The sequence below is a fragment of the Cricetulus griseus genome (genome assembly GCF_003668045.3).
Source record: "Cricetulus griseus strain 17A/GY chromosome 1 unlocalized genomic scaffold, alternate assembly CriGri-PICRH-1.0 chr1_0, whole genome shotgun sequence".
In the NCBI taxonomy this organism is placed as follows: Eukaryota; Metazoa; Chordata; class Mammalia; order Rodentia; family Cricetidae; genus Cricetulus; species Cricetulus griseus.
In genome coordinates this window covers 42,271,121-42,295,125 of record NW_023276806.1, presented here as the reverse complement: position 1 = coordinate 42,295,125, position 24,005 = coordinate 42,271,121, and the positions used below count along the sequence as shown (strand labels likewise).

The window sequence follows — 24,005 nt, the reverse complement described above, 5'->3', positions numbered from 1 at the left end:
CTGAACTAAGAGTGTCTACTCTTCACTCCTATAAAAACATTTATGATGTTCGGCATGGTGGCACATGCCTGTAATCCCAGCATTCATGAGCCTGGGGCCAGACTGGGACACCTAGAAAGACTGTCTCAGAAAAAGAGAAAAAATAGGGTTGGAGAGATAGCTCAGAGGTTAAGAGCACCGACTGCTCTTCCAAGGGCCCTGAGTTCAATTCCCAGCAACCACATGGTGGCTCACAACCATCCCTGGTGCCCTCTTCTGGTGTGCAGATATACATGGAAGCAGAATATTGTATACATAATAAATAAACAAAATCTTAAAAAAAAAGAAAGAGAAAAAATATCAATGGTGGGATTATTGTACTGTAAAATCATCAAGTTGCTTTCCTCTCTATATACTGAAAGGCACTTTATAGATTAGGACTTATGTTTGTGTCCCCAGCAGTTCAGTGTTTGGTATATGTATGGAACAAAAATTTACAGTTAAATCTACTGAATAAAATTAATTCAAGGAGTACACTCTAAGACAGGGGAAATTACTAAACCTTTTAGAATGCATGAAATTATTAACAGAAAAAAAAACGTACTAATGCAGACAGGAAAAGCTCAGTAAATGAAACATGTGGCAATAGGAAAAGGCATCTCCAGTATATTACACATCACAATGAAGGAAGAAAATACAAACAGAAGGTCATTATAAAAAACAATACAATACTGCTCTAGGCCTTTCCATCACACATTTTTTGGGAGTAATGGTTAGGTCTGAGAAGGTTGGAAAAGAAAAACAACTAGAAGAATTGAGGAGTTGGATAGTTAAGAATTTTGGCTATTAATTAATTCACCCAAACTGAAGAGCAACTGTTTCTATCTATCATACATACTATTAAGATATATAAAGATTCCCTGGGCAAAATAAAGGAGTGGGGCAAAGAAATGAGAGTGACTAATGTGTGACTAATCTATACCTTTTCGTCCCTCCATTGTCATTTCTCGGGAAAAAGAAAGGGTTAGTGAGAAAAAGCTTTACATACTTAAAGGGTTAACCATTAGCTTTACTCTTCTAAGGAAACTGGAATGGCTACCATGTCACAGCAAGCACCCCACTGCAGCACATGGACATACCACATAGCTTTCCTAACAGTGATTTGAAATGGTGTCAGAGTGTCAACTGTAGGAGCTGTGGTAGGACACCAAACAGCTGGGGAAAAACAGTGCTTGATCACTCACAGGAGGAGATACAATTCAGAACCAAGGTCATTTCTGAAGTCCATAAAATGTAAAAGAAGCCTTCTAAATTGTGTTTAGCTCAGGAGTTTCTGTCCATATTTTTCTGATTAACTATCATAACGGGGAATCATAAAATGGATTTCAGCATGGATCTATCTAGCCATAATGAAAGGATATGGGGGAAAAGGCAAGCTTAGCAAATTCCTGACTGAGGTAAGACTGAGTGCTGCATCCAAACCCTGCGGGGAAAGGAAGAGCAGGCATCTGGAAACAGTCAGAGGCTCGCTTCTGGTTGACTAACTCAATTCTAGCTTTCACAATGGAACGCTATTTTCCTTTCATAAATGACAAGGGATGACTCATTAAGCATGAATTTACCAGTAAAACAAAGTAATGATTTCATTCTTCAAAAGCAGAACATAAATCTATAATCATACTACAAACATAAAATTAATCCCAAAGTCTTTTAACAGGTTAAATGAGCAACATTTACTCTGTACTGCAAGTAACTTTGCAATGAAAATAAATGCAAGTGCTATTGCAGATACAGCTTTTAGGGAGAGATCATATTTTAACGGTAAATTAAATTATCAGTAGCTATAAATAAAGTAAACAATGGATTGGGGTTGGTGAGCTAGCTCAGCAATTAGCATGCAGAATGAGTAGCACTAAGTTTAGTTCCCAGCACCTGTACCGGCAACTCACAGCACTTATAGTTTCAGCATGGGGAGTTCTGATGCCCTCTTCTGGCCTCCATGGGCACCAGGTATGCATGGGGAACACATACATACAAATGTAGACAAACACTCAAACACTTAAAAAATAAAGAAATCTTTAAATCTTTTAAAAGGTATACACATTACGAAAACTTGTGACGAACAACCATACTTAATAAAAAAAACTCCAGAGTTTAAGTAATTACATTTGAGAACAAATATCCAGCAATAATTAAAACGCAATTCTTAGGCTGTGTGTGGTGGTACACACCTTTGATCCCAGCACTTGGGAAGCAGAGACAGATGGATCTCTATGAGTTCAAGCCTTGTCTACACAGTGAGACCCTGACTAAGGAAAGAGAGAGAGAAAGAGGGAGGGAGGGAGGGAGAGAGAGAGAGAGAGAGAGAGAGAGAGAGAACAAAAGCCCCTCAAATCCACATGATTCTTGAGGCAAGCTTGAGAACTGGTTTATTTAGTGCTTCCTTCTTATCATTAAGGGTTTTTATAATCTATAAATAAGGAGAGAACAAATGAAAAACCTAAATTAATGTAAATCTAAAGGTCAAGTGTATATGTCTGTCTACTAAAAGAACTAAAAACAACAACAACAAATGTGTGTGAAAGCCTGCATGTGTGGTTGTACCACTTGCATGCCTGGCACTCAAGAGGACAAAAGAGGGCACTGAATTCCCTGCAACTGGAGTTACATAGGTGGTGGGACCTCTACAAGAACAGAAAGTCCTCTTAACTAATGAGCCATTTCTCTAGCCCCACTCAAAACCTTTGAATGGACAAAAGAAGACAAAGACATTCAGTCTCTACACGGTAAAATGTAGACATGTAGTTGTATTTAAACAACCAACCCATGGTCATGGATGATTACTGTTAATCTTGAATTTCAGAAACCTAGTACAGAACAGATCCCTCAAAGTGCCCCCTCTGGGGATGTGGCTCATGTATAACTAACTATACTTACCCTCTGGGCCCTGGGGTCTAAATCAATACACAGTACTATGAGTAATTTTTTACTCAATAATGAGGACAATAACAGACATTATGGACACCCCCACACACACCAGGCATGAAGAGGTTGCCCCTTTCCTAAACATCTGGAGAATAGTTATAACACTTCATGTTTCTGCTTTTTGGAACAAAAATATCAGCATATAACATCAAATTAGTAAAGAATAATATTTTTGTTTACATAGCACTTAATAGTTTTTAAAGTGACTTCATGAAAACTTTCCAATTTCATCCTCCTAACAGTCCAAAGTAACCCTAAGAAAATATTGGGATCACAGTGTCTCAGATGAAGGCAAGATCCTGGGGACCACTGAGACCCAACTCTCTCCTTTAATAGAAGGGAAAAACGACTGAGGGAGGTTAAACTAGCTTTCGGTTTGTTAGAGCTGGGTAAGAAGCTGCCAGTGACAGAAAGCCAAGGCTCAAGCTTCTGAAAAGCCTTCAGCAGCTTCTCATCAGTTAGGTCTCCTAGGGTCAAGGCCAGCCACATTCACTTTATTCCCAAGGCCTGGAACTCTGAGCACCTATCTAATTATGGATAAAATGGACAGATAACACACTGGAGGAGATGGCTCAGTGGGTAAAGAAGATGCAAGTGTGAGGATTTGTGTTTGAATCCCCAGAAGCCACATGGAGCAAGCGGGATGCAGTAGAGGGCATCTGCAATCCCAGTGACCCTGAGACAAGGTGCAGGTGGAGCTAGAAGAATCCCCAGAAGCCGGAGAGGCAACTAACTGTGAACTGCAGGGGTGACTAACAAAGATACCCAACTTCAACAAGGTATCAGGCAAGGACCGACACAGGAGGCTGCTGTCTGACCCCCATACACATGCACAGTAAGTGTTCACATGCCTTTACATACACAAACTCACAAACACAGATATACATACCTTGTATGTATATGCAAAATATACATACAAGGTAAACAATTCAATTGCTAATGGAGAATAGTTGGAATACAGGATATCATTTATTTATACAGCACTGAACCCTTCAAAGTAAGTCAAGTGCCCCCAATTCCGTGACTCTCAAAAACGAACCTCTAGTAAACAGAAGGCAAGGCAGCATTTTATTGATCCCTTGTTTCAAATGTTATAACATTTATTATACATGTTTATATACAGGTGAGAAAGAATTCTATTTAGGAATATTCAGCACGTTCAGATAATTTATTATCTTTGTGCATCTGAGTCAGGGTCTCAAATAGCCAAGGCTGGCCTGGAACGCCTTATGCAGCTGAGAATGACCTGGAACAGGATTCCCCTCACCCCCAGACTCTACCTCCTAAATTTTGGGAATACAGGTATGACTATGCCCCACTTCAATTTGCTATCTTTTTTTTTTTTAAGTACTTTTTAGATTTATTTACTTTTCCCTGAATGTATGTATGTGCACTCACATTTGTGTTTGGTGCCCATGGAGTTTGAAGAGGGCACTGGATCCCCTGAAACTGTAGTTATGGATGGGTATAAGCTACCATGGGGGTGCTAAAACTAAACCAGGATCCTCTGCAATAGCAACAAATGCTCTTAACCACTGAGCCATCTCCCAGACCCTAGCTTGTTATTTTAATAAATATCTTTACTTCATTTTATGAATGAGAAACTAATAATCATGCTAACAAACCATCAATATAATAAAAAGGAAATCTAAAAATGCTAAGAGACAACAAAATCAACAAGGGATCAAAAAGCTTCCCAAAATACACATAGCTTTACAAGAAGAGGTCAGAATAAATTCCATCTGTGTGTATTAAACATGAGGAAACAAATGTTATAAAAAAGATAATGAGACCTGGAGGAACCAGCCACTACCAAGTAGTGGCTTCTGTCTTGCTTTCCTTCCATTTGGTAATGAGTTCAATGTTACCAGTTAACATGGAAAGAGCACACCCCAGTAATAAGGGGACACACATATGGAAAAGACCGTTGTCAAGCTTCACAACAGCCTTCTTTGTAGGTAGGCAGGCCATTAACCATGTTGGGTGTGGCAGGTTTTAGACTGTTAAATAATAACTCATTTGAATGGCATACAACAAATTACAAGGTAGGTATAGTCATTTCTACTTTAAAGGTAGAAAAGTTGAGACATGGAGAGGCTAAGTGATTTGCTCAAGGTCACGTATCTAAATGTAAAAATTTCAGGCAGGCTTCACGTCTAGTGCTTTTAAGCAGTCTGAGATATGTCACAGGGATAGCTTTCTAGTTCTTCTAAGGCACCTTGCTCTACAGAAAAGACACGACCTTCAAATGTGTATGAGGCCTGGATGACTAAAAGAAATGAAACAGCTTGGGGGCATTTGAAGGGAGAAGTGACCCAAGAGGCCCCTGGCAGTGTGCAGTGACAGCAATGTGGGGCACTTCTCACACCTGAGCACTGAGAAGAAAGAAGCAAATCTCCAACCCTGTGACAACTGCTTGGGGCTGATTCCAGAGCTGCACATTGGCTAGAAGTAAAGCTCACATATGAAGTTAAAAATCAAAGGAACCTATTTTTAATTCTTTACCTAAAAATAGGAAACCACCCAGAATGTGTGTGATAGAGACTCTCAAAGTGGGTTTCTAATTGCTTTCCTATGCTGAGTGCTGGTTAACCCTGCAATGTTGAGTAGTAGAGGTACAGATGAAATCATGGTTTCAAAGAAATTAAGCAAAAGAAGAAGGTAGCATGCGTGCAGAGTGTACCTAAGCAGCAGATGATTTTAAATTATACATAAATTAATAACAAACATTAAAACCAAAGAACTAAAGGTCACCTTTTTTTTGTAGCAAGTAATGAAGGCCACAGCAATGTTTTTTTTTTCTACCTTTTAAATTTTGTTTATTTTTCAATGGCTAAAACTGTTGACAATTCTCATGTCAAAGAGACATCAGTGGGCCACCATGAAGATGCTCAAAAGGTAAAGGTATTTACTTGCAAACCCAGCGACATGAGTCTGAATCCTGCAACCCACAGGAAAATGGCAAGAGAGAATTGTTTCCACAAAGTTGTCCTCTGGCCTTCATCACATTCACACAGTGGCACACTCACCTCACACTCATTATACAAATGTACAATAACAAAATAAAAGTTACAGAAAAAGGATATTTAAATGTATTTAAAGTCTCATTTCAAGCACCTTCCCTTCTCTCTTCCTAGAGGTAGCTATATTTACTTTGGTTTGTTCCCTCCCCATTGGATTTTTTTCTCATAAAATATGTACTGTGCTTGTTGTTTTCCTTATTATATAAATATAATAAGAGCACTGCAGTGTTCTTACAGAACATATGCTATACATCTCACACATGGCAATAGTCAGTGCTTTTCCGGGAATATCTTCTCAGAATGTTGTATCTTGGAAACCACACCACATCACCAGACATCATCTATAGTCTTTCCTTTTTAGAACTCTCTTGAATAGAACTTTCTTACTGACAAATACTTGTTCTATTTCCACTATTTTGCTATTACAAACGTAGCCACAAGAATAATTTTATGAATATAACATTTTACATTTTTGTGAATTTACCTCTGGGATACATCCCTAGATGTGGAATTGCTTAGTTACACAAATGCCCGTATGGCAACATTTCTCTTTACAAGGACAATTTTTATTCCTATCAGCAGTATGTTAAAAGGCCTATTCTGCCCATATCCTTACCACAAGATTGGAAATTTATCCTGATGAGTAAAACATGCTGTCTCATTGCAGTTTGAATCTGTCTTTGTTGTTGTTTTATGAGTCATTTGTTTCTGATGTTATCGATCCGCTCCCTAAGTTTATCTGCTTTTTCAAGCAAGTCACTTTTACACATTTTATTCTTTTGAAGAGTTTTCTTAGCTCTTTGTGCTTGTTTACCCTAACTGACCTTAAAACCAACTTTCACTAACTCTTCCCCAGAGAGGAAGGAAGGAAGAAAGGAAGGAAGGAAGGAGGGAAGGAAGAAAGGAAGGAAAAAAAGAAGGAAGGAAAGAGGGAGGGAAGGAAGGGGGAGGGAGGAAAGGAGGAAGGAAAAGAGGGAGGGAAAGAGGGACCTGATTGAATTTTTATTATTATAAGTTGTTGCAGAATATTTGTTTGCACTGTGTGAAGATGTGTCACTATGATTGGTTAATAAAGAGCTGAATGGTCAACAGCTAGGCAGGAGAGAATAGGCGGGATTTCCGGTGAGAGAGAACTCTGGGAAGAAGAGAGGCGGAGATGCCAGTGAGATTGGGAAGAAGTCAGACATATGGTATAGAGCAGAGGTAACCGGACCATGTGGCAGGATGTACATTAATAGAAACAGGTTCATTTGAGTTATAAGAGCTAGTAGGGGACAAGCCCTTAAGATAAAGGCAAAACTTTCATAATTAATAATAAGTATCTGTGTCGTTATTTGCAGGCTGGTGGTCCCAACGAAAAAGTACTACTACCAAGAAGTTTCAAATTTGTAAATAAGCATAAGAACAACTGGCATGGTTATGATGTTGATTCTTTGATAGTGTTGCAGATCTGCTACAGTCTACTTTCATGGTTTTTAGAAATGCTAATCTCCTCATGTAATTTTTAGATATTTTATCTCCACATTACCTTTGTTGTTGCTACTGAACGGGTTTCTTTTCTTCAGTTTTAATACTCAATTGTTTGGGGGGGGGGTTGTTTGTGTTTTCAGAGCTTGAAATTGAACCTAAGGCCTGACACATGCTGCTAGGCAAGCACTCAGTAACTGAGCTATACATTCAGTTTGCTTGAGTTCCTGGTTGAGTTCATCCCCTGCGTCTCTCAATGGTGGACTATGACCTGGAAGTGTAAGCCAAATAAATGCTCTCTCCCCAAGTTTCTTTTGGTCACAGTGTTTCATCATAGCAACTGAAATGAAAAACAATGATAGTGGCTTAGGGCTGTGATGTATGTAACTGATGTTAAGGTGACTAAGGTGACAGTCATTAACGTCACACACTGATTTGCACATTGAGTCTTTTTCTTAAATCAAAAATGGGTAATCCAGTACAGTAAGGTAGTTCTCACCTTTAATTCCAACTGGGACTGCCACAAGTTTGAAATCATCCTGGGTTACAGAGTAAATTCTAGGCCAGCTTTGGCAACAAAGTAAGACTGTCTCAAAAGCAAACCACAAAAAAAGAAAGGAAAAAGGAAAAAAAGAAGGAGGAAGGAAGACATGCTCAATAATTAAACTCTATAATCACTCCCTTTATAACTTTGTATTTTGAAACAGAATTTCACTAAGTATCCCAGGCTGCCTTTGAACTCACAATGTAGTTCAGGCTCGAAGGAAAGAGGGAGGGAGGAAGGGAAAGAATATAGAATAAAGGTTAAAAAAAAAAAAAAAGCCCAGAGGCAAAACATAGTTAAAGAGAAATAGGATAATTTAGGTTAGAAACGCTGGCTAGAAATAAGTCAAGCTAAGGCCAGGAATTCATAAGAATAAATCTCCATGTATTTATTTGGGAGCTGGGAGGTGGGCCCCCAAAAGAGTAAAAAACAAAACAAAAAAGAAACCAACTACACCTGGGTATGCATGACTAATCAGAGTCAAGCCCTTAAAAGAGGGACTGGAGCACTGGTTGAGGTCAGCTGCTCCTGCTGACTCTAAAAAGGAAGCCACTATGAGCTCAACAGCTGCAAGTTAAGGATTTCTGCTGACAACCACATAAGCTTGCAAGATGACCCTGAGCCTCAGATGAGGCTGGAGCCCCAGCCAACACATTAGTTACAGCTTTGTGAGGCCTGAGCAGAGAGGCCAGTGAGGCTATGCCCAGAATACTGATCATGGAAACTGTGAGCTAACCGAGCAGCCTGGGACAATGCATGTGAGCAGCAGTTCCTCACTGTTCCTTTCCTATTTCTTATGTAGTCCTCGGCCACTTCACAAAAGCACATCTCATCCACCCCAAATAAGACAGCAGGAAAATAGGACATTAGGATTAAAAATCTTTGGGGTAGGGGAGGGAAGAGAGAGAGATAGAGACAGAATAGTGTTACCTTATAAACCTTTAATAAAAGCAACAAATCTAAGGTAGAGTTTTGTGCTTTCCCTGTAATAATTCTTAAGAGTGACAAGCCGTCAGAAATAAAGATTCCTGCCCTACATTAGGGCTGTCTGCATTTGGATATGCTGTACATTTTATATTTCATTAATGATCTCTCCTCTATCTGGCAGGTCCTGGAAAAGAATGCATCACTCTTGAGGAAAGAGTGAAACTTCTGTTAAAATAATAGCAAAACTGCCCTTCTTGCAATGTCATTGATTTATGCAACACACAAAGCTGCTAACTTTTCAAATGAGGAAGGCTGGAAGGGTTGCTTTTAAAATGTAAAAAAGCCTTGAATTTCAGGCTGCCATGGCTGGCATCAGGATCCTCACGAAACACTGTTTTGACAGTAAGGCAATCATTTTTTGATGGTGAGAACTTCCTAACTGGAGGTGACAGCAAAAAGAAAGGAAGGCAGGCAGATGGTGCGCATGCACATGACTGCGGTTCAATCCCTCTGAAACACACTCTGCATCCTGACATATGAAAGTGGCAGAAGAGACCGCTCACCAGACTACCTAGCCCCAAACCAGGACACATAAGGTGTCTCTGACCAACTGATCTAAGTCATTGCCAGTAACTTACACAAGCTACTCCAGAGACAACAGAGACTGGCATCATTGGCACAACTGCAGCCACAGGCCTACTAATAATCCAGGGAAGAGATAATCAAAGTTTGGATGCTACTGTGTCATTATTTAGGGAACACTGAGAACTTGAGCTGACTTAGCAGGAAAGGTGTCTTACTGTTTCTCCTGATGTTTTATGTGCTAGTTTCCTTTGGAAACACTGTTTAATTTCAAAACAAACAAACCCCTCAAGCCAAAGAAACTGAATTTTATAAAGCACTGAACGTCATTATTAAGCAGCTATCGAACACAGACCTTAAAAACTGCTGTGCCTAGGTTAGGACACAGTCAAATGTAAAGTGTTGTCATATGTTTAAAATTAAACACATTCTTGTTTAAAGTAACTACATTTTAGCCTCTGGGCAAAGATCAAGTGTAAAAATTGAAATAAGACTTTCTTACATGGACAGGACTCTCTGTGACAATGTGATCTGACCAACAGGGTTGGCAGTAAAGATGAGCTTTGACAGATCCTATAGAAGACATTTCCACAAATCAAATGAGCTGAATCTGAACTACAAAGACTTTTATTAAAATATATTATAAATAGCCAGGCAGTGGTGGTGCACATCTCTAATCTCAGCAGTAGGGAGGCAGAGGCAGGGGGATCTCTGTGAGTTCAAGACCAGCCTGGTCTACAAGAGCTAGTTCCAGGACAGCCTCCAGAGCCACAGAGAAACCCTGTCTCAAAAAACAAAAACAAAAAAAAGTTATACACACAAAGTTTCCAATACAAGTAAGGAATAGAAAAGCCAGTGTTCAATGATCCAAATTACTAAAGTCTACAGCTGAGCAGCTTCGTGATGGAGTATATGGTTGAATCTGGAACAGCAAATTTTTTTCTTTTTTAAAGATGGAAGGGTTTTTATTTTGGTTTACAGTGTGACAGTGTAGTCATCATGAGGGGGAGGAGCTTAAGGTAGTTGGCCACATTGCATATGCTGTTATGAATTAGAGAGCTGCTGCTCTTCAGCGGGGCCTCCTTTGTTCTGTCTGAGAATGGGGCTACCCACATTTAGGGTGTATCTCCCCACCTCAAATAACCCCAAAACTAAAACTCTAAAAACTGCCTCACAGATATGTTTGGAAGTTGCTCTCTTGGTGAGATTTGACCCTGTAAAGTTGACAACACTAACCACCATGCCTTGCACCTGGGCAGTTCATTATCTCCCTACTTTGGAAGGGTTCATCCCACTGGGTAAACCTTCACCCTACTGGTGCTTCCATGTGTATCTTCTTTAGGAAATCAAAATAATTCGGTGGTTAAAAATTGATCTCCATTATGAAACTTTATCTTTTGCAAATAATGATTTTAGCATAGCCACAAACCCAACAAATAATCTAAACATTGAGAAAATGAAACTAGCAAAAAAGAAAACAAAGCAACAATCCAATTATATGACCAAGTAATTATTACTAACATTTTCATGCGCACGTACATGTGAAAATATATTCTTTTATAAAAGCATACATTGTCTTAAGCATTTATCTTCATTTTTGATGCTATGAATGACTGGAAGAGCAGGTTTTTATTAACTTTTAACATTGGGCAGGTATGAACATGTGACATGTGAAATAAAAAAGGAAGGGTTACACAAGCATCCACACGGCACGAAGAATCTGTATGCAACCCTGCCAGAAGAATCCCACTTCTCCCACATACATGATGAGGCCATCTGAGTACTCGGTCAGAAAACACTTCAACTCAACACTTGAGCAAGGTGTAACCTCTGACTTCCATATTTACTGTGATACAAAACTAAGTTTTGTTTGGTTTTTTGTGTTTCTTTTTTTTTTTTTTTTGGTTTTTGGTTTTTGGTTTTTCGAGACAGGGTTTCTCTGTGTACCTTTGGAGCCTATCCTGGCACTGGATCTGGAGACTAGGCTGGCCTCGAACTCACAGAGATCCACCTGCCTCTGCCTCTGCCTCCCGAGTGCTGGGATTAAAGGCATGCGCCACCAATGCCCGGCACGAAACTAAGTTTTTAATACAGCCTATAAAGCTAAGATGCAATTCTTACGTTTGCAGTTCAGACCTAAACAGCCCCTGAATCTGTAACATCGGATTTGTTTGTTGTTTAGTAACTTTGCCCTATAGTTCTGAAAACTCCCATTGTATGGGAAAGCAATCTATGAATGTCAATACCTATTTTCCATTACTAACTTTGGTTTATAACCTGCTGGGAATATCCTGTGTCAACAATCCATGAAAAAGGCATTTAATCACATAGAAACTTAAAAAGGAGCAACGACAAGTCCACATTCATGAATGACAACACTGAAGCATAACCCAAGCCTCCCAATCCTTAGCTATAGGGTCTATCTACTGACACACTGCTACACAGCACCACTGTTTGGGAAAACGAGGATGCTACATTCAGGTGTTAGGTAGTTAGGAATGGGGGCAGAGAAGCTTCAGAAGTATGCACATCAGAGCTGAGCTTTGGAAAATCTTGGGACTGACAGGAAATAGGAGGAAGAAAGGAATCCCAGATCAGGATACTGTGCACAAAGGCACAACGAAGGTAACCAAGTGCAGAGTGTCTCCCATAAACAACAAGCTAAAGTGTAATATCATACGTGGGAAAGACTATGGAAAACAACTGTAGCTTGAAAAACAGGCAAGAGGCAGATAACAGAGCATTTTGATAGAAAGATTTATTGGAAGCATCAATAAGGTATCCATGTGTTTAGAAACTTTCTGAAATGTCTACTTAATATATTGAACTCTCTTATGTAGATCAACCTTTCATCACTGTATACTGAGACAACCAAATGATAAAGAGAAAATGGTTATTTTGGCTGACAGCTGTTACGGGCTGATTCATAGTTTTCAGGCCCACAGCAGGGATGGAGAGCAAAACTACTCTCTTCATAGAAAGCCAGAGAGCAAAGCCCAGGAGAAAGGGCTGGAGTCTCACTACCTCCTCCAAGGACATACACCCAGTGACATACACCCTCACCAGACTGTACCTTTAAAAGGTGCCACCACCTCCCAATTGTTCTCCTATCAACACCAAGCCTTTACCACATGGACCTTTCTTCAGGTGGCACTTAACATCCAGGCACTAGGGCATATATATGTTTTTGCTTTTTTTTTTTCTTTTGTGGTATGTATGGGTATGCAGCTGTATCCATGTGACATGACTTTAGGACAGAAGGAAAAAAATATGATGTGTGTGAGGCTTGAACAGGAAATGGATGACTGAAAGCTCACTGGGGAAGACTGGACCCTTCTCCCCTTTTCAGTTTGCACACAATATCCATTTTAGATTTGTGGCCTGGTGCCTACTTCCCTCAGTAAAGAACACACACTTGACAGATGAGGAATTACAGTGACTCCTAACCTACAAACTGGTTGTGTCTTAAGGCATTAATTGGCTGTGTGGGGAAAAAAAAACAAAACAAAAAAAAAACCAGAAACCGCCATTTTCCCCTTGGAAAAAAACACAAAGGTATGTGCGATCTAGGATTTGTAGTAGGAATGTACATTAACCTCTGATGGTGAATATGGTAATTGAGCTAGCAATATTCTTTAAAAGAAAAATCCGGTGACCATCAAATGTAAACAAAACTCACTCCTGTACTATGATCCAATTAACCAAAACCCTGCTCCCTCTTCGCTGGCCAGGACATAATCCTATCCTGACATAGCCAATTCATGAAAACGGTAGTTGAAACCCTTTACATACACTAACAATTGAGGAATATATATGATCTCTGTGTGTGTGCCTGTGTGTGTGTGTGTGCGTGTGTTTAGGTGTGCAGAGAAAAAAATGGAAATGAATAGTGAGTTTGTTTAAGTCACAAATTTCTAAATATGCTCATCATGGTTTATTGACAATGACAAACTCTGACTGAATTTGTACTCTATATAGTGTCCTCAGAACCTAAGAAAAAGTGGTCCAATAAAAACTACTGGATGTTTGTAAATGATAGGATTAAATAGTAGAATCTTAAACTGAAAATTCATTTTTATCATTCCTGAGTCATTTATTTTCTTTCATCTCTCCAAAGACCCTCTCTGCCAGTATTTCCCAATTAGGGTTCTTCATCTGAGCCACTGAACACACATGACTGGAGTGAGGACAACTTAGTTCCCAACAACACAGGCCCAGGACATTCTGGATGCATAGGTGAGAAATGCTTATTACCCTAAACAGATGCCTTATGGTACTGGGACCTTTCCCAGAATGCTAGTTGACAAAGGGTAGTAGGCTGACTAGTTAATCTATCTCTCAGCATGGTGGCTTTAGATACAATTTAGATATGATTAAAAATGTAACTCCTGGGTAACAGTGTCCCAATTCCTTTAGTTTCACAACATGAGAACTTATACAAGCAGCAGTTAAAATACCAATAGACTGTTTTCTTCTATCTCACGCTGCCTAAAGAATAGTAAATGTAGCCACTTGAAAGGCAAACCACAACGGAAATTGTTAGGGAACACCCAAAAACATTTCTGAAAAAGATAAAATGCCTACAATTTCTCATATATGACTATATGAAGATAGATTAGCTTCTTGTGTGTTCTATTGGCTTATTATAAACCACAAATAATTAGAATCAATTACAATTTACCAAAACTGGAGCAACGGACAAACCATTTATGTATGAACAATGCTTGTGGTCACTTACAACAGAATGGCACCTGCATAATTTTTTTTCTTCATGCACAGCCTTCCTATTTCTTGCCTCTAGTTATGACCATGGCTTGTCAATCTACAGCCTCTAAAACTTGCCTTGAAAACTGGAGTATTTTTCCTTCAACCTGCTAAGAAATAAGTGTATTATTTAAAAACTTCTTATGCAAAGCAGAGGACATTCTTTCAGCTATACAGCTTTTATCTGTACATCTACATGACTTTTTTTTTTTTTTAAAGTAAGTACAAAGCACAATAAAGATGCTAACTGGTAAACTTCAAAAACCTGATTTAAAAACACTCTAGCAAGGCTTCAAATATACCTGCAATAACGCACACTGCTGTGTCCTGTTATATATTTTCATCAAGCAAAAGGGACTCCTTTTTATTTAAGAGGTTAACACAACCAAACAAAGTCAATGGCATCATTTATAGCTTGCAATGACACAAATCATTTATTCGGCTTTCTACTTCCTTTCAATTCCAGCTTTACTCATGGGAGAAGGTAGCAAACCACTATAAACCTCACTGAGGCAAATTTCCAGGAAATACAGTCTTTCTTTCCTGCTCCGCTCCAAGCCCTGGTTTTCACTGGGAAACAAAATTTATCACAGCACAAACCAGTTCTACCCAAAAATTCTTACTACCCTTTGTTTGTGTCAGACAATGCGGAGAGAAAACTACCAATTGTGGGAAACGACTTTCACTGTTGAAGGGAAAACTTTGTCTACTTAGATGAGAAAGAGCAGCATAGGTTTCCAAAGCACATTTTACCCGGACAAAACGGCACAGAAAACAGAAAACATGTAAGAGGTAGGAAAGAAATACTTCCGCTCCTCGAGACAAGGTCTTATTGTCTAACCCACACTGTCCTTAAACTTGAGGTCTACTCCCTTGGCCTCCCAGGTGCTAGGATCCCAGGTGCTGTCACCATGCCCAGTATCTTCAGGCTCAATATTACACTAGGAAGTAAGTCTGTGAGTGCAATAGACTTATACCCTGACTGCTGAGTGTGGCCTTCTTCCGCATCCAACCAAGGGTTTTAGAGGACAGACAATACTAAGTAGTCACGAAGTTTAGAATTTCTTAGGTAGGCTTATGGGAAAATGGGGTGGGGGGGCCTTCTTGCTTATTATTTCTACTTTTAGTTCTCTGTTTACCCCACACCCTCCCACCACACAAACCACACCTCCCTTGAATGCCAGGCCCATCAAATAATTCCATCGTCTAACCAGGGGCAGGATTCTTGGTCATTCCCCTTCAGTCACTAAAGAGTTGAATAAGTGGCTTTTTACCTGTCACTTGTATTCTTTCTTTCATTATTCCTGGCTTAAGTATCCACATGGACAATCCATTCTTTGGCCTCTATACAGTGCTCTTTTCCTCCACCTTGCTGAATGTCTTAGACCTCATATCTTGATTTTAACAAAGTCACACTATTTTTATTTTATTTGTATCAATGCTCTACCTGCATGAGAGTGGGCACACGCATTCACTCATACACACACACACACACACACACACACACACACACACACACACACACACACACACACGATTTGTACTAGTTAATGACTCCAGAGCAAGGGGCCTACTCCAGAGCATGGCTGAAACATTCAGTTAATTTCCCCCTATTATAATTTCTACCTAGCCCCCATCACAGTAGCACTCTTGTTTGACAAAACTGCACACTTATTAAACCCAATCCTTCATATCATTCTATAACTTGTACTAAGTAGCTAAATAAGACTAGAGGAAACATACACCCGTTCTAGTTGTTTTTATACTGAATTCATGACCACAAACCTCAAAGTGGATCCTGGGTGCTGCCAGGCAATCATGTTTCCCCTTTATAGTGAAAGGCTTTGAAAGGCAGTTGACTATGGCTACCCCACCCCACCCCCCACACACACACACACACACACACACACACACACACACACACACACACACACACACAGAGCCTCTTGATGCTAGACTTTCATTCTCACCACTCTCTGCAGTCTGGTGTTAAGTGACCAATCATCCCAAGAGCATTTGATGGGGTTGATTATTTCTTCCTTTTGAAAACACTTTCTTCGGAAGGCCTCTAGAGGAGTGTGCTCATGTCTCTCCTCCTGCCTTGCTGCACCCTACTGTGCATGTCTTATTATCTACTTGTACACCCATTTGCTTTCCTGGCTCCCCCATGGAGGTAAGGTATTTGCTATGAGATCAACTGCCCAGCTAAGTAGGTACTGCAGCATTTGCTGAATGGCCCTCAGAAATACTGAAGTTATCCACTGTCTACAACACATTTCAATAGACACAGCATACATTTTAGTAATGAGCCATATTATAATTAGGTTGCCTTCCTTTGTTTTTTTCAGTATGCCAATTATACAGACACTGAAAGTTTTTGGAAATCAAAGAGTAAGACAGAAACAAAAATAAAAAGGAGTTGTACTAATTGGCTGAGTGAGGCTGCTTGCAGCACTATACTGAAAAGGGAACTGATGCTAAAGCAGTTTCAGGAGGGAAGAGCCATGGAGGCGTTTCCAGGGAGGAGTGGAGGGACTGCTGCCAGCTGACCACTATTCTGAGATTTTAAACTCCCCTCTGTGTAAACCGAGTGATGACAGCAATCCTGTACCTACACACCCACTGCCTACTGGGAGGGACCCTCCGAGTGAGTAACTAACACAGCATCTCAAACCAGCAAAGAGCAGACACAGCCCCTGATCTACAGTGCCCTTCCAAAGGGGGGAGCCAAACACCACTCTTCTTCAAGTCTCCTCAGAGACAATACCTACATCCATCCAGGGTAAGATCGCTATGCACTGCCATGGCTCTAAGCATTGCCTGAACCCCATTTGCTTAATCCTGACCACACATCCATATCCATGAGCAAATCTCACTAGTTCTACCCCATTTCCTGGCTTTATCCAGGTCTCTCCATTGCTAGATTAGAACCACCTATTATGGCCTCTCCCCTAGTCCATTATCACAACTCCTCGACTTGTTTGTTGCCTGTACTCCTTACAACCTCAGCTTCATTCAAAAGTCTCTTTTTATCTTTACTTACCTTATTTTACTCAATTAATTACTTTATTAGAGGCAGGCGCTCACTGTGTAGCCCTGGTTGGCTTGGAATTTGCTATATAAACCAAGCTGACCTCAAAGTCACAGAGATCTGTCTGCCTCTGCCTCCTATGTGCTGAGATTAAGGAGGCCACCATGCCCAGCTAACAGCTATTTTTAAAAATTCAAATCAGGAGGCTGGAGAAATGGCTCTGTGGCTAGTATTATTTGTTGCTCAGTTCCTAGCACCTATCTGGCAGCTCACTACTATCTAAAATTACGGTTCCAGAGGATCCTACAAAATCTTCAGACCTCCAGAAGGCACCAGGCATACACATGGTACACAGACATACATGCAGGTAAAATACTCACACATAAAAAGTAAATTTAAAAAATACAAATTAGGGCAAGAGGATCTAGATGAGCGATGATGGGTGCTTGCCTAGCATGTACAGGCTTTGGTTTCATCCCCAGCACCACAAAACAAAACATGTGGACCAAGGGTCACTCATGATTTCCTACTGCGCTTGAAATCAAATCCAACCTCAGAGCCCTGTAATTTTCCCTGGTATACTTTTTCAATTTCATTGCAAACCACTCTCCTTTTACTCCCTGTGTTTCAGTCACACTGGCCTCCTTTAGGGTAGCTGTTTTTAACCATGCAGCTTTTTTTTTTTTTTTTTTTTTTTTTTTTTTTATCAGCTGGTCCCTAGGCTGGAAATCTCTTGGTGACATTAAGTTGCAGACTTACCTTATCATTCAACCCCAGGTGACAGTGACTACCTGACATCCTCCCTTAGTTCTGTACAATGAATACTCATTTCATACCAGAGTATCAATCTATTGGTTTGATTTTTCTCTCCCCTGTGCTAAGATCAAAAGAGTAGGGATCTCAGAGCTACTAGCTGAAGATGCATTATAAAGATTTAAAAAAATGTATTTGGACATTGTGACAAGATCAGTTTGTTATATGAATATATGAATTTTTTTATTATTGACTTTTGTTTGTAGACTAAATAAGAACATTATTACTGACTTTTATTTGTAGAATAAATGAATAAAAACATAACAAAGAAAGAATTTCCAGTTTGGAGTTAGGAAATACAACTTTTCTTTTTTGTTTTGTTTTGTTTGTTTGTTTATTTTTTGAGACAGGGTTTCTCTGTGTAACAGCCCTGGCTGTCCTGGAACTCGCTCTGTAGACCAAGTTGCCCTCAAACTCACCAAGATCCGCCTGTCTCTGTCTCCAGAGTCCTGGGTTTAAAGGTGTGCACCACCACAGCCTAGCTAGGAAATGTAACTGTTTAGGGTGTAAAAGCCTAAGTTGTTCTGACTCAACTCTGAAGTGTGCCAATTTCTTTGCCAGGAGAATTATATGATCACTTCAAAGTAATAAGACATTAGTTTGCCCTCAGAGAGCTGCAGAGACACATAAGTGACACTTTGGACAGTGTGGTAATGCCTTGGAAGGAAACTTTGGGAGAAGTCACTACAAGGAAGGACTTCCCACAGCTAGGGGGACAAATCAGGAACTGGTTCTAGAAGAGGGGCTATTTGATTTAAGCTTCATAGGAAGGATGTGGAGTTGCCATATGGCTGAGGGAAAGGGCATATCATTAAATGCATGAAGAGTCTAGAGAGAGGAAATATGAATGGGAAAGCAGAAAGTTCATAATGTATTTAGGAAAGTGAAAGTATGTGACTGTCACAGGAGAAGAGAGTGAATTGAGGTGGGTTAGGAGGGAGGGGGAGAGAGAGAGAGAGGCTAAGAGGATTAAACAGTATCAGGGGACTTGTGGATCTTGAATTTCTGAAATGAAGAGTTGGAGAAGGAAAAAAAGGAAGATAATTGCAATATGTCACATAATCCTCATCAAAGAAATGTCATTACAGGATGAAAAGTGGAGACAACAGGGAGGACAAAGAGGCCATCATGGTTTTCCAAGCAAACCATGGCAGAATGCGGGTGACATGTGGAGACAGAGCAGAGGGAAAACTAAGATCAGAAACTTAAAAAACCAAGTGGAGTAACGAAGACTATAACACACAATAAAGCAAAATGCCACCCAAGGCACCACCAACAAGACAGGGGTTGTTGTAGATGTCACAGATCTGTCGGGAGTTTGTCCCATCTATACTAGCAGAAGAGAGTTTGGTTAAGACCTCCAAAGCTGAGGAAAGGCATTTTGAGCTTTAAAAGGCTTCCATACACCACCTGCTTCCATGTGCAAACAATTAAAGAATAATCTGCATGTTTAAAATAAATATTCTATCTTTAGGGTAGAAATAGAAAAACAACCATTTCTAACTTTAGCACTGCAATCTTTTACATGGATCCTAGTCAACTCTGCGTTATAAACAACCATCACAGTCTCACTTCTCATCAGTCTTCATTTTCATTAGGAGAAAGTAGATACATAGAAACGATAACCCTCCAACTGAGGCACATTATACAAACTGTAAAAATGAATGCTGCAAGATAAAAAGAACACTATTTCTATTTTTTAAATAAAAAATGAAGCCAACAATAAACTATGTTTTAGGACAAAGGGTCTGAGATGACAATCAAATCAGCTGAACAACACACTACAGCAAATAGTCACTGAGACTGAATATCCCTACATACAATGTCTTTACGAGGCCCTAGCACCATGGTAGGTGAGAAAAAGAAAAACGAAATTGCATAATCCAAGGTAGTTCTAGCAAAGGCAATGCTGATACTAGAGTTTGACATTGTCATATCTAGATATAAACTATAATATTCTAGTTAATGCAGTTTATATTACCAATAGTTTCTATAGATACAGTGTATGATTTAAGATTTGAATTATGATCAAAGGCTTGAGTGTCAAAAAAAACAAAAGGAAATGTTAAAACTCCAGGCAAGATATAAATGGAAAGTGCATGAAAATATGAAGATAAAAAGAGAATCTGGACAGGAATTTCTTTAAAGACCAAAGAAAAACCCACATGATAATCTGACTGTAGCTCTCTAATCAAGTAGTGTTGAGTTGCCTCCCTCCCATTTTAGTAACAGATAATAACACGGTATGCCACTTACCTTACAACTATAAGAATGGCTATAAGAATCGAACAGATAGGATCTGCTATCATCAACCCAAAATTTTGCATCATGATGGCAGAGGCAATTACACCAATACTCCCAAGTGTATCTGCTAGAATGTGTAAAAATACACCTAGAAAGAAAGCATCATCGAAATTAAAACTGTGACATAGGAATATTCCTTGGGACTCTGCTCAAAATTTCATTCATAAAACATTACATATCAGTAAGAAAAACCAAGAGGAGTACTGACTGCTTAGTACTGCACAGCAGAGTACTTACGAACTGACATAACTGTTTTCACAATCACCGCTTTAAACATCTAACTGGTAGATTATTATTTTACCTGATCTTAATAGAACAGTACAAATGAAAGAATAGAGAAAATTAATTTTAAACACTGTTTATGACATTCATCTTTACTTTAAAAAGGACAAAGTTTAAAAAATTTGCTCAGGGAAGAAAAGGGTATCAGGTGGGGAAAAAAAAAGTTAAGAAAGTTAATTTTGAAAACATGTACACACAATGCCCTCTGCTGGCGATTAAAAATATTGCCTTAAAATTTCATCTGGGTCCTGATACTACTTAATCGGATATTAATTATCTAAAAGGTTTTCACTACCTAAATTTGTTACTATGCTCAAATACACTGTGGGGGGAAAAAGCAGGTATCTGAATAGTTTTAAATGACTAGAAAATATATATTGAACCTTTACTATTAAGTACTAAGTAGGTCACTGGTTAGCTGTTTAAGAACTCAAACACACTATTAAGATAAGTGACATTTGCCTGGAACACCATAAAAATTTCAAGACAGAAATTGCATATACAATTCTTTCTAAAAATACCTAAGACAATAACTCACTCAACATGTAAATCCTTAATGAGCAAAACTCACCACACAGCAAAACAGTCATTAAACTTAAGTGTGCTTTGCTCAGAAAAAAACCTGTTAAGTCTTCCTTCAGCTCCTTAACGACTGGCTCTACATGGCAGACTGTAACCAGCTTAGAGATTTGTTCTGGACTCCCTGAGCAATAAAAGGTAAATACATGCAGATTTAAACTAAAGGAAATTTTGTAGCAGCTTAAACTCTGACCACTGAGTCCTTTTAAATCTTAATGTTTGCTGGGAAAACACAGTTCATGGTCTTTTGTATAGTTTACAACAGGCACAGCACATGGCACCCCGTCCTCACACCCCCCATTCCTTTTCATCTGTGCAGACTACTCTGCAGAAATGTTTACACCTGTGTGTGGATGTGTGTGTACATGTGATAACATCATTTTAAGCTTTTATATTCTTTCATTAGTGTTCTGGTAGTAACAGAAAAAAAAATAGTTCTGAACAATGAAAAAAGGGGGGAAATAATTTGTTCTTGCTTCTCCTAAGGTTGTCCTAAGGAAAGTCCCTGCCAACATATAATTTCCTAGGCAGAAAATGGGTTTTATCAGCACGCATCATTAACAACTCTATTTTATTGTAACTATTCATGAAAACAAATCACTAAAGACACATATAAAGCATGTTTAACTCATATGAAATTGAAACCATGCAAGACTTGTAACACACCAATGGTCTAATACCTCTAAACCTGGTACTGAGGATGAGCAAGCAGGTGAAAACCGCATTAGCCCCAGGTGCTCATGTCCTGAGAGCAGCTGGCCAGGAGAGTTTTTAACCAGGCAGCCACAGCTGCCCTTCAGCTTCCTCCTGGCTGTCTTGAGAGCCTCAAACTCATGTATTTCAGAACAGAAATCCATTTTCATTATAGCTTTTACAAAAGACATTAAAATGATTTTTCATTACTAAATATAAATTATTATCAAAGCTAATGATAGAACTTGATACAGTTGCATCAAAGATGCGAAAAGACCGTTTTTAAAGCAGTTCCATTTATTCTGTAAATGGAAAGTTGGTGACTAGAAGGTAGCCTGAGCCCTTTGAAAATAAATTTTCCCAATGGAGAAACACAAAAAGTAAGAATTAGACCAAGAAACAGTTGAGGAAAACACATGCAGGAGAGGCTGGATCTAAAGCCACTGCAAAAACTAGACTCAAGTAGAATTAACATTAAAGTGTCCGGCATCTTAAGAACATTCTGAACATTATTCTTGGAAAAATGGTCATAATCCTAGGAAAGCAAACAGACCGGAGTCACTGTAGTCAGGCCTAGTACTTACCTCTAGCAGGCTTTTCCAATTTCTAGCTTTTTGTTTTTTAATTAGATCCAAGAAAACAGTCACGTGACAAATATTGCTAATATACCCAACATTGTGTGTGTGTGTGTGTGTGTGTGTGTGTGTGTGTGTGTGCATGTGTTTGTCCACACACACATTTCCTAGGAGGAATAACATTTCAAATATGATTACCAAGTGCTGTGGGATCCTGTATCCTATGAATATGTGTCGTTCTCATTGGTTGATAATAAAGCTGTTTGGTCAATGGAGAGGCAGAATAAGGTTAGGAGGTACTATCAAACTGATGAGGAAGATAAAGAAGTGTGGAGTCAGGGATGCCAGCCAGCCACCAATGAAGCAAGACATGTAAAATAAAGTAACAAGCCACAAACCATGTGCCAAAACATAGATAAAAAATATGGGTTAATTTTTTTTAAAGATTTATTTATTATAGACACAGTGTTCTGCCTGCAAGTAGGCCAGAAGGGGGCACCAGATCTTGATGGATGGTGGTGAGCCATCATCATGTGGTTGCTGGGAATTGAACTCAGGACCTCTGGAAGAGCAGCCAGAGCTCTTAACCACTGAGCCATCTCTCCAGTCCCCAATATGGGTTAATTTAAATGAAAGAGCTAGCTAATAATAAGCCCAAGCCACTGGTCAAACATTTATAAGTAATATTAAGCTTCTGAGTGGTTTATTTTGGAACTGGCAGGTGGGAGAGAAACCTCTGACTACAATCAAGTTCTAATTTTTCTAAAAGGAGAACTCTGGACAACTGAGAACTAAGAAGTCAGTTCCATGAAATCAAGAAACACACAATTGCTTGTCATACCTTGTAAAATCTGTCTGCTGGGTCCTGTTGTTTCTTTGAAGGATGGGCCATCTGTGGAGAATTAAGTCGTTATTTTAAACATCTCTTCCATTCATGATCCAAATATTTGCAACTGAAAGTCGTTTTTGCTGAAGTGTATGATGGAGGTGGAGTATACAGTTATACCAGAACTACAAAATTATTTTTTAACTTAACCAAGTAATCAAATACAAGTGAATTTAGTGAGGGCAATTTTGAAATGTAACAAGGGCATAGAATATTCTGGAAATTACTGTACTATAAATAAACATCATAAGAAATTCAAAATATTACAAAATATACCAATATTGTACTAATAAAGTTTGAAGAGGTCCATGAATGAAAGTTAGAACTGACAGCAAGGTAATGAAACTGTGAAACATCAGCTTTCAGTAGCATCTGCATGACTGTGCCACTTTCTCCACAGAAGATAGTCACTTTACTAAAATCTTGCCCTTTATCATGTGACCTGCAGGGGCAAAATCAAAGTTATTGCCACAGATGTGCCCTGCAGTCTCAAAAGACAGAAAGGCTGTGTGCCACAGAGCTGCAGGTGAGCCACAAAGGATTTTAGTTGAGCCTCTTCAATAATCGAGTA

The 24,005-nt window shown here is 39.3% G+C and overlaps 1 protein-coding gene across 1 annotated transcript in view; it reads right to left on the bottom strand.

The window, feature by feature from the left end:
- The window catches only part of Slc30a7 (solute carrier family 30 member 7), a 68,753-nt gene that overhangs the window by 18,783 nt on the left and 25,965 nt on the right, over positions 1–24,005 (bottom strand). Inside the window, exons 7-8 of the mRNA XM_027395563.2 lie at positions 23,390–23,440; positions 20,372–20,507 (exon numbers count right to left, since the gene is read on the bottom strand). Of these exons, the coding sequence (XP_027251364.1) occupies positions 20,372–20,507; positions 23,390–23,440 (187 nt within the window). The remainder of the gene's footprint in view (positions 1–20,371; positions 20,508–23,389; positions 23,441–24,005) is intronic.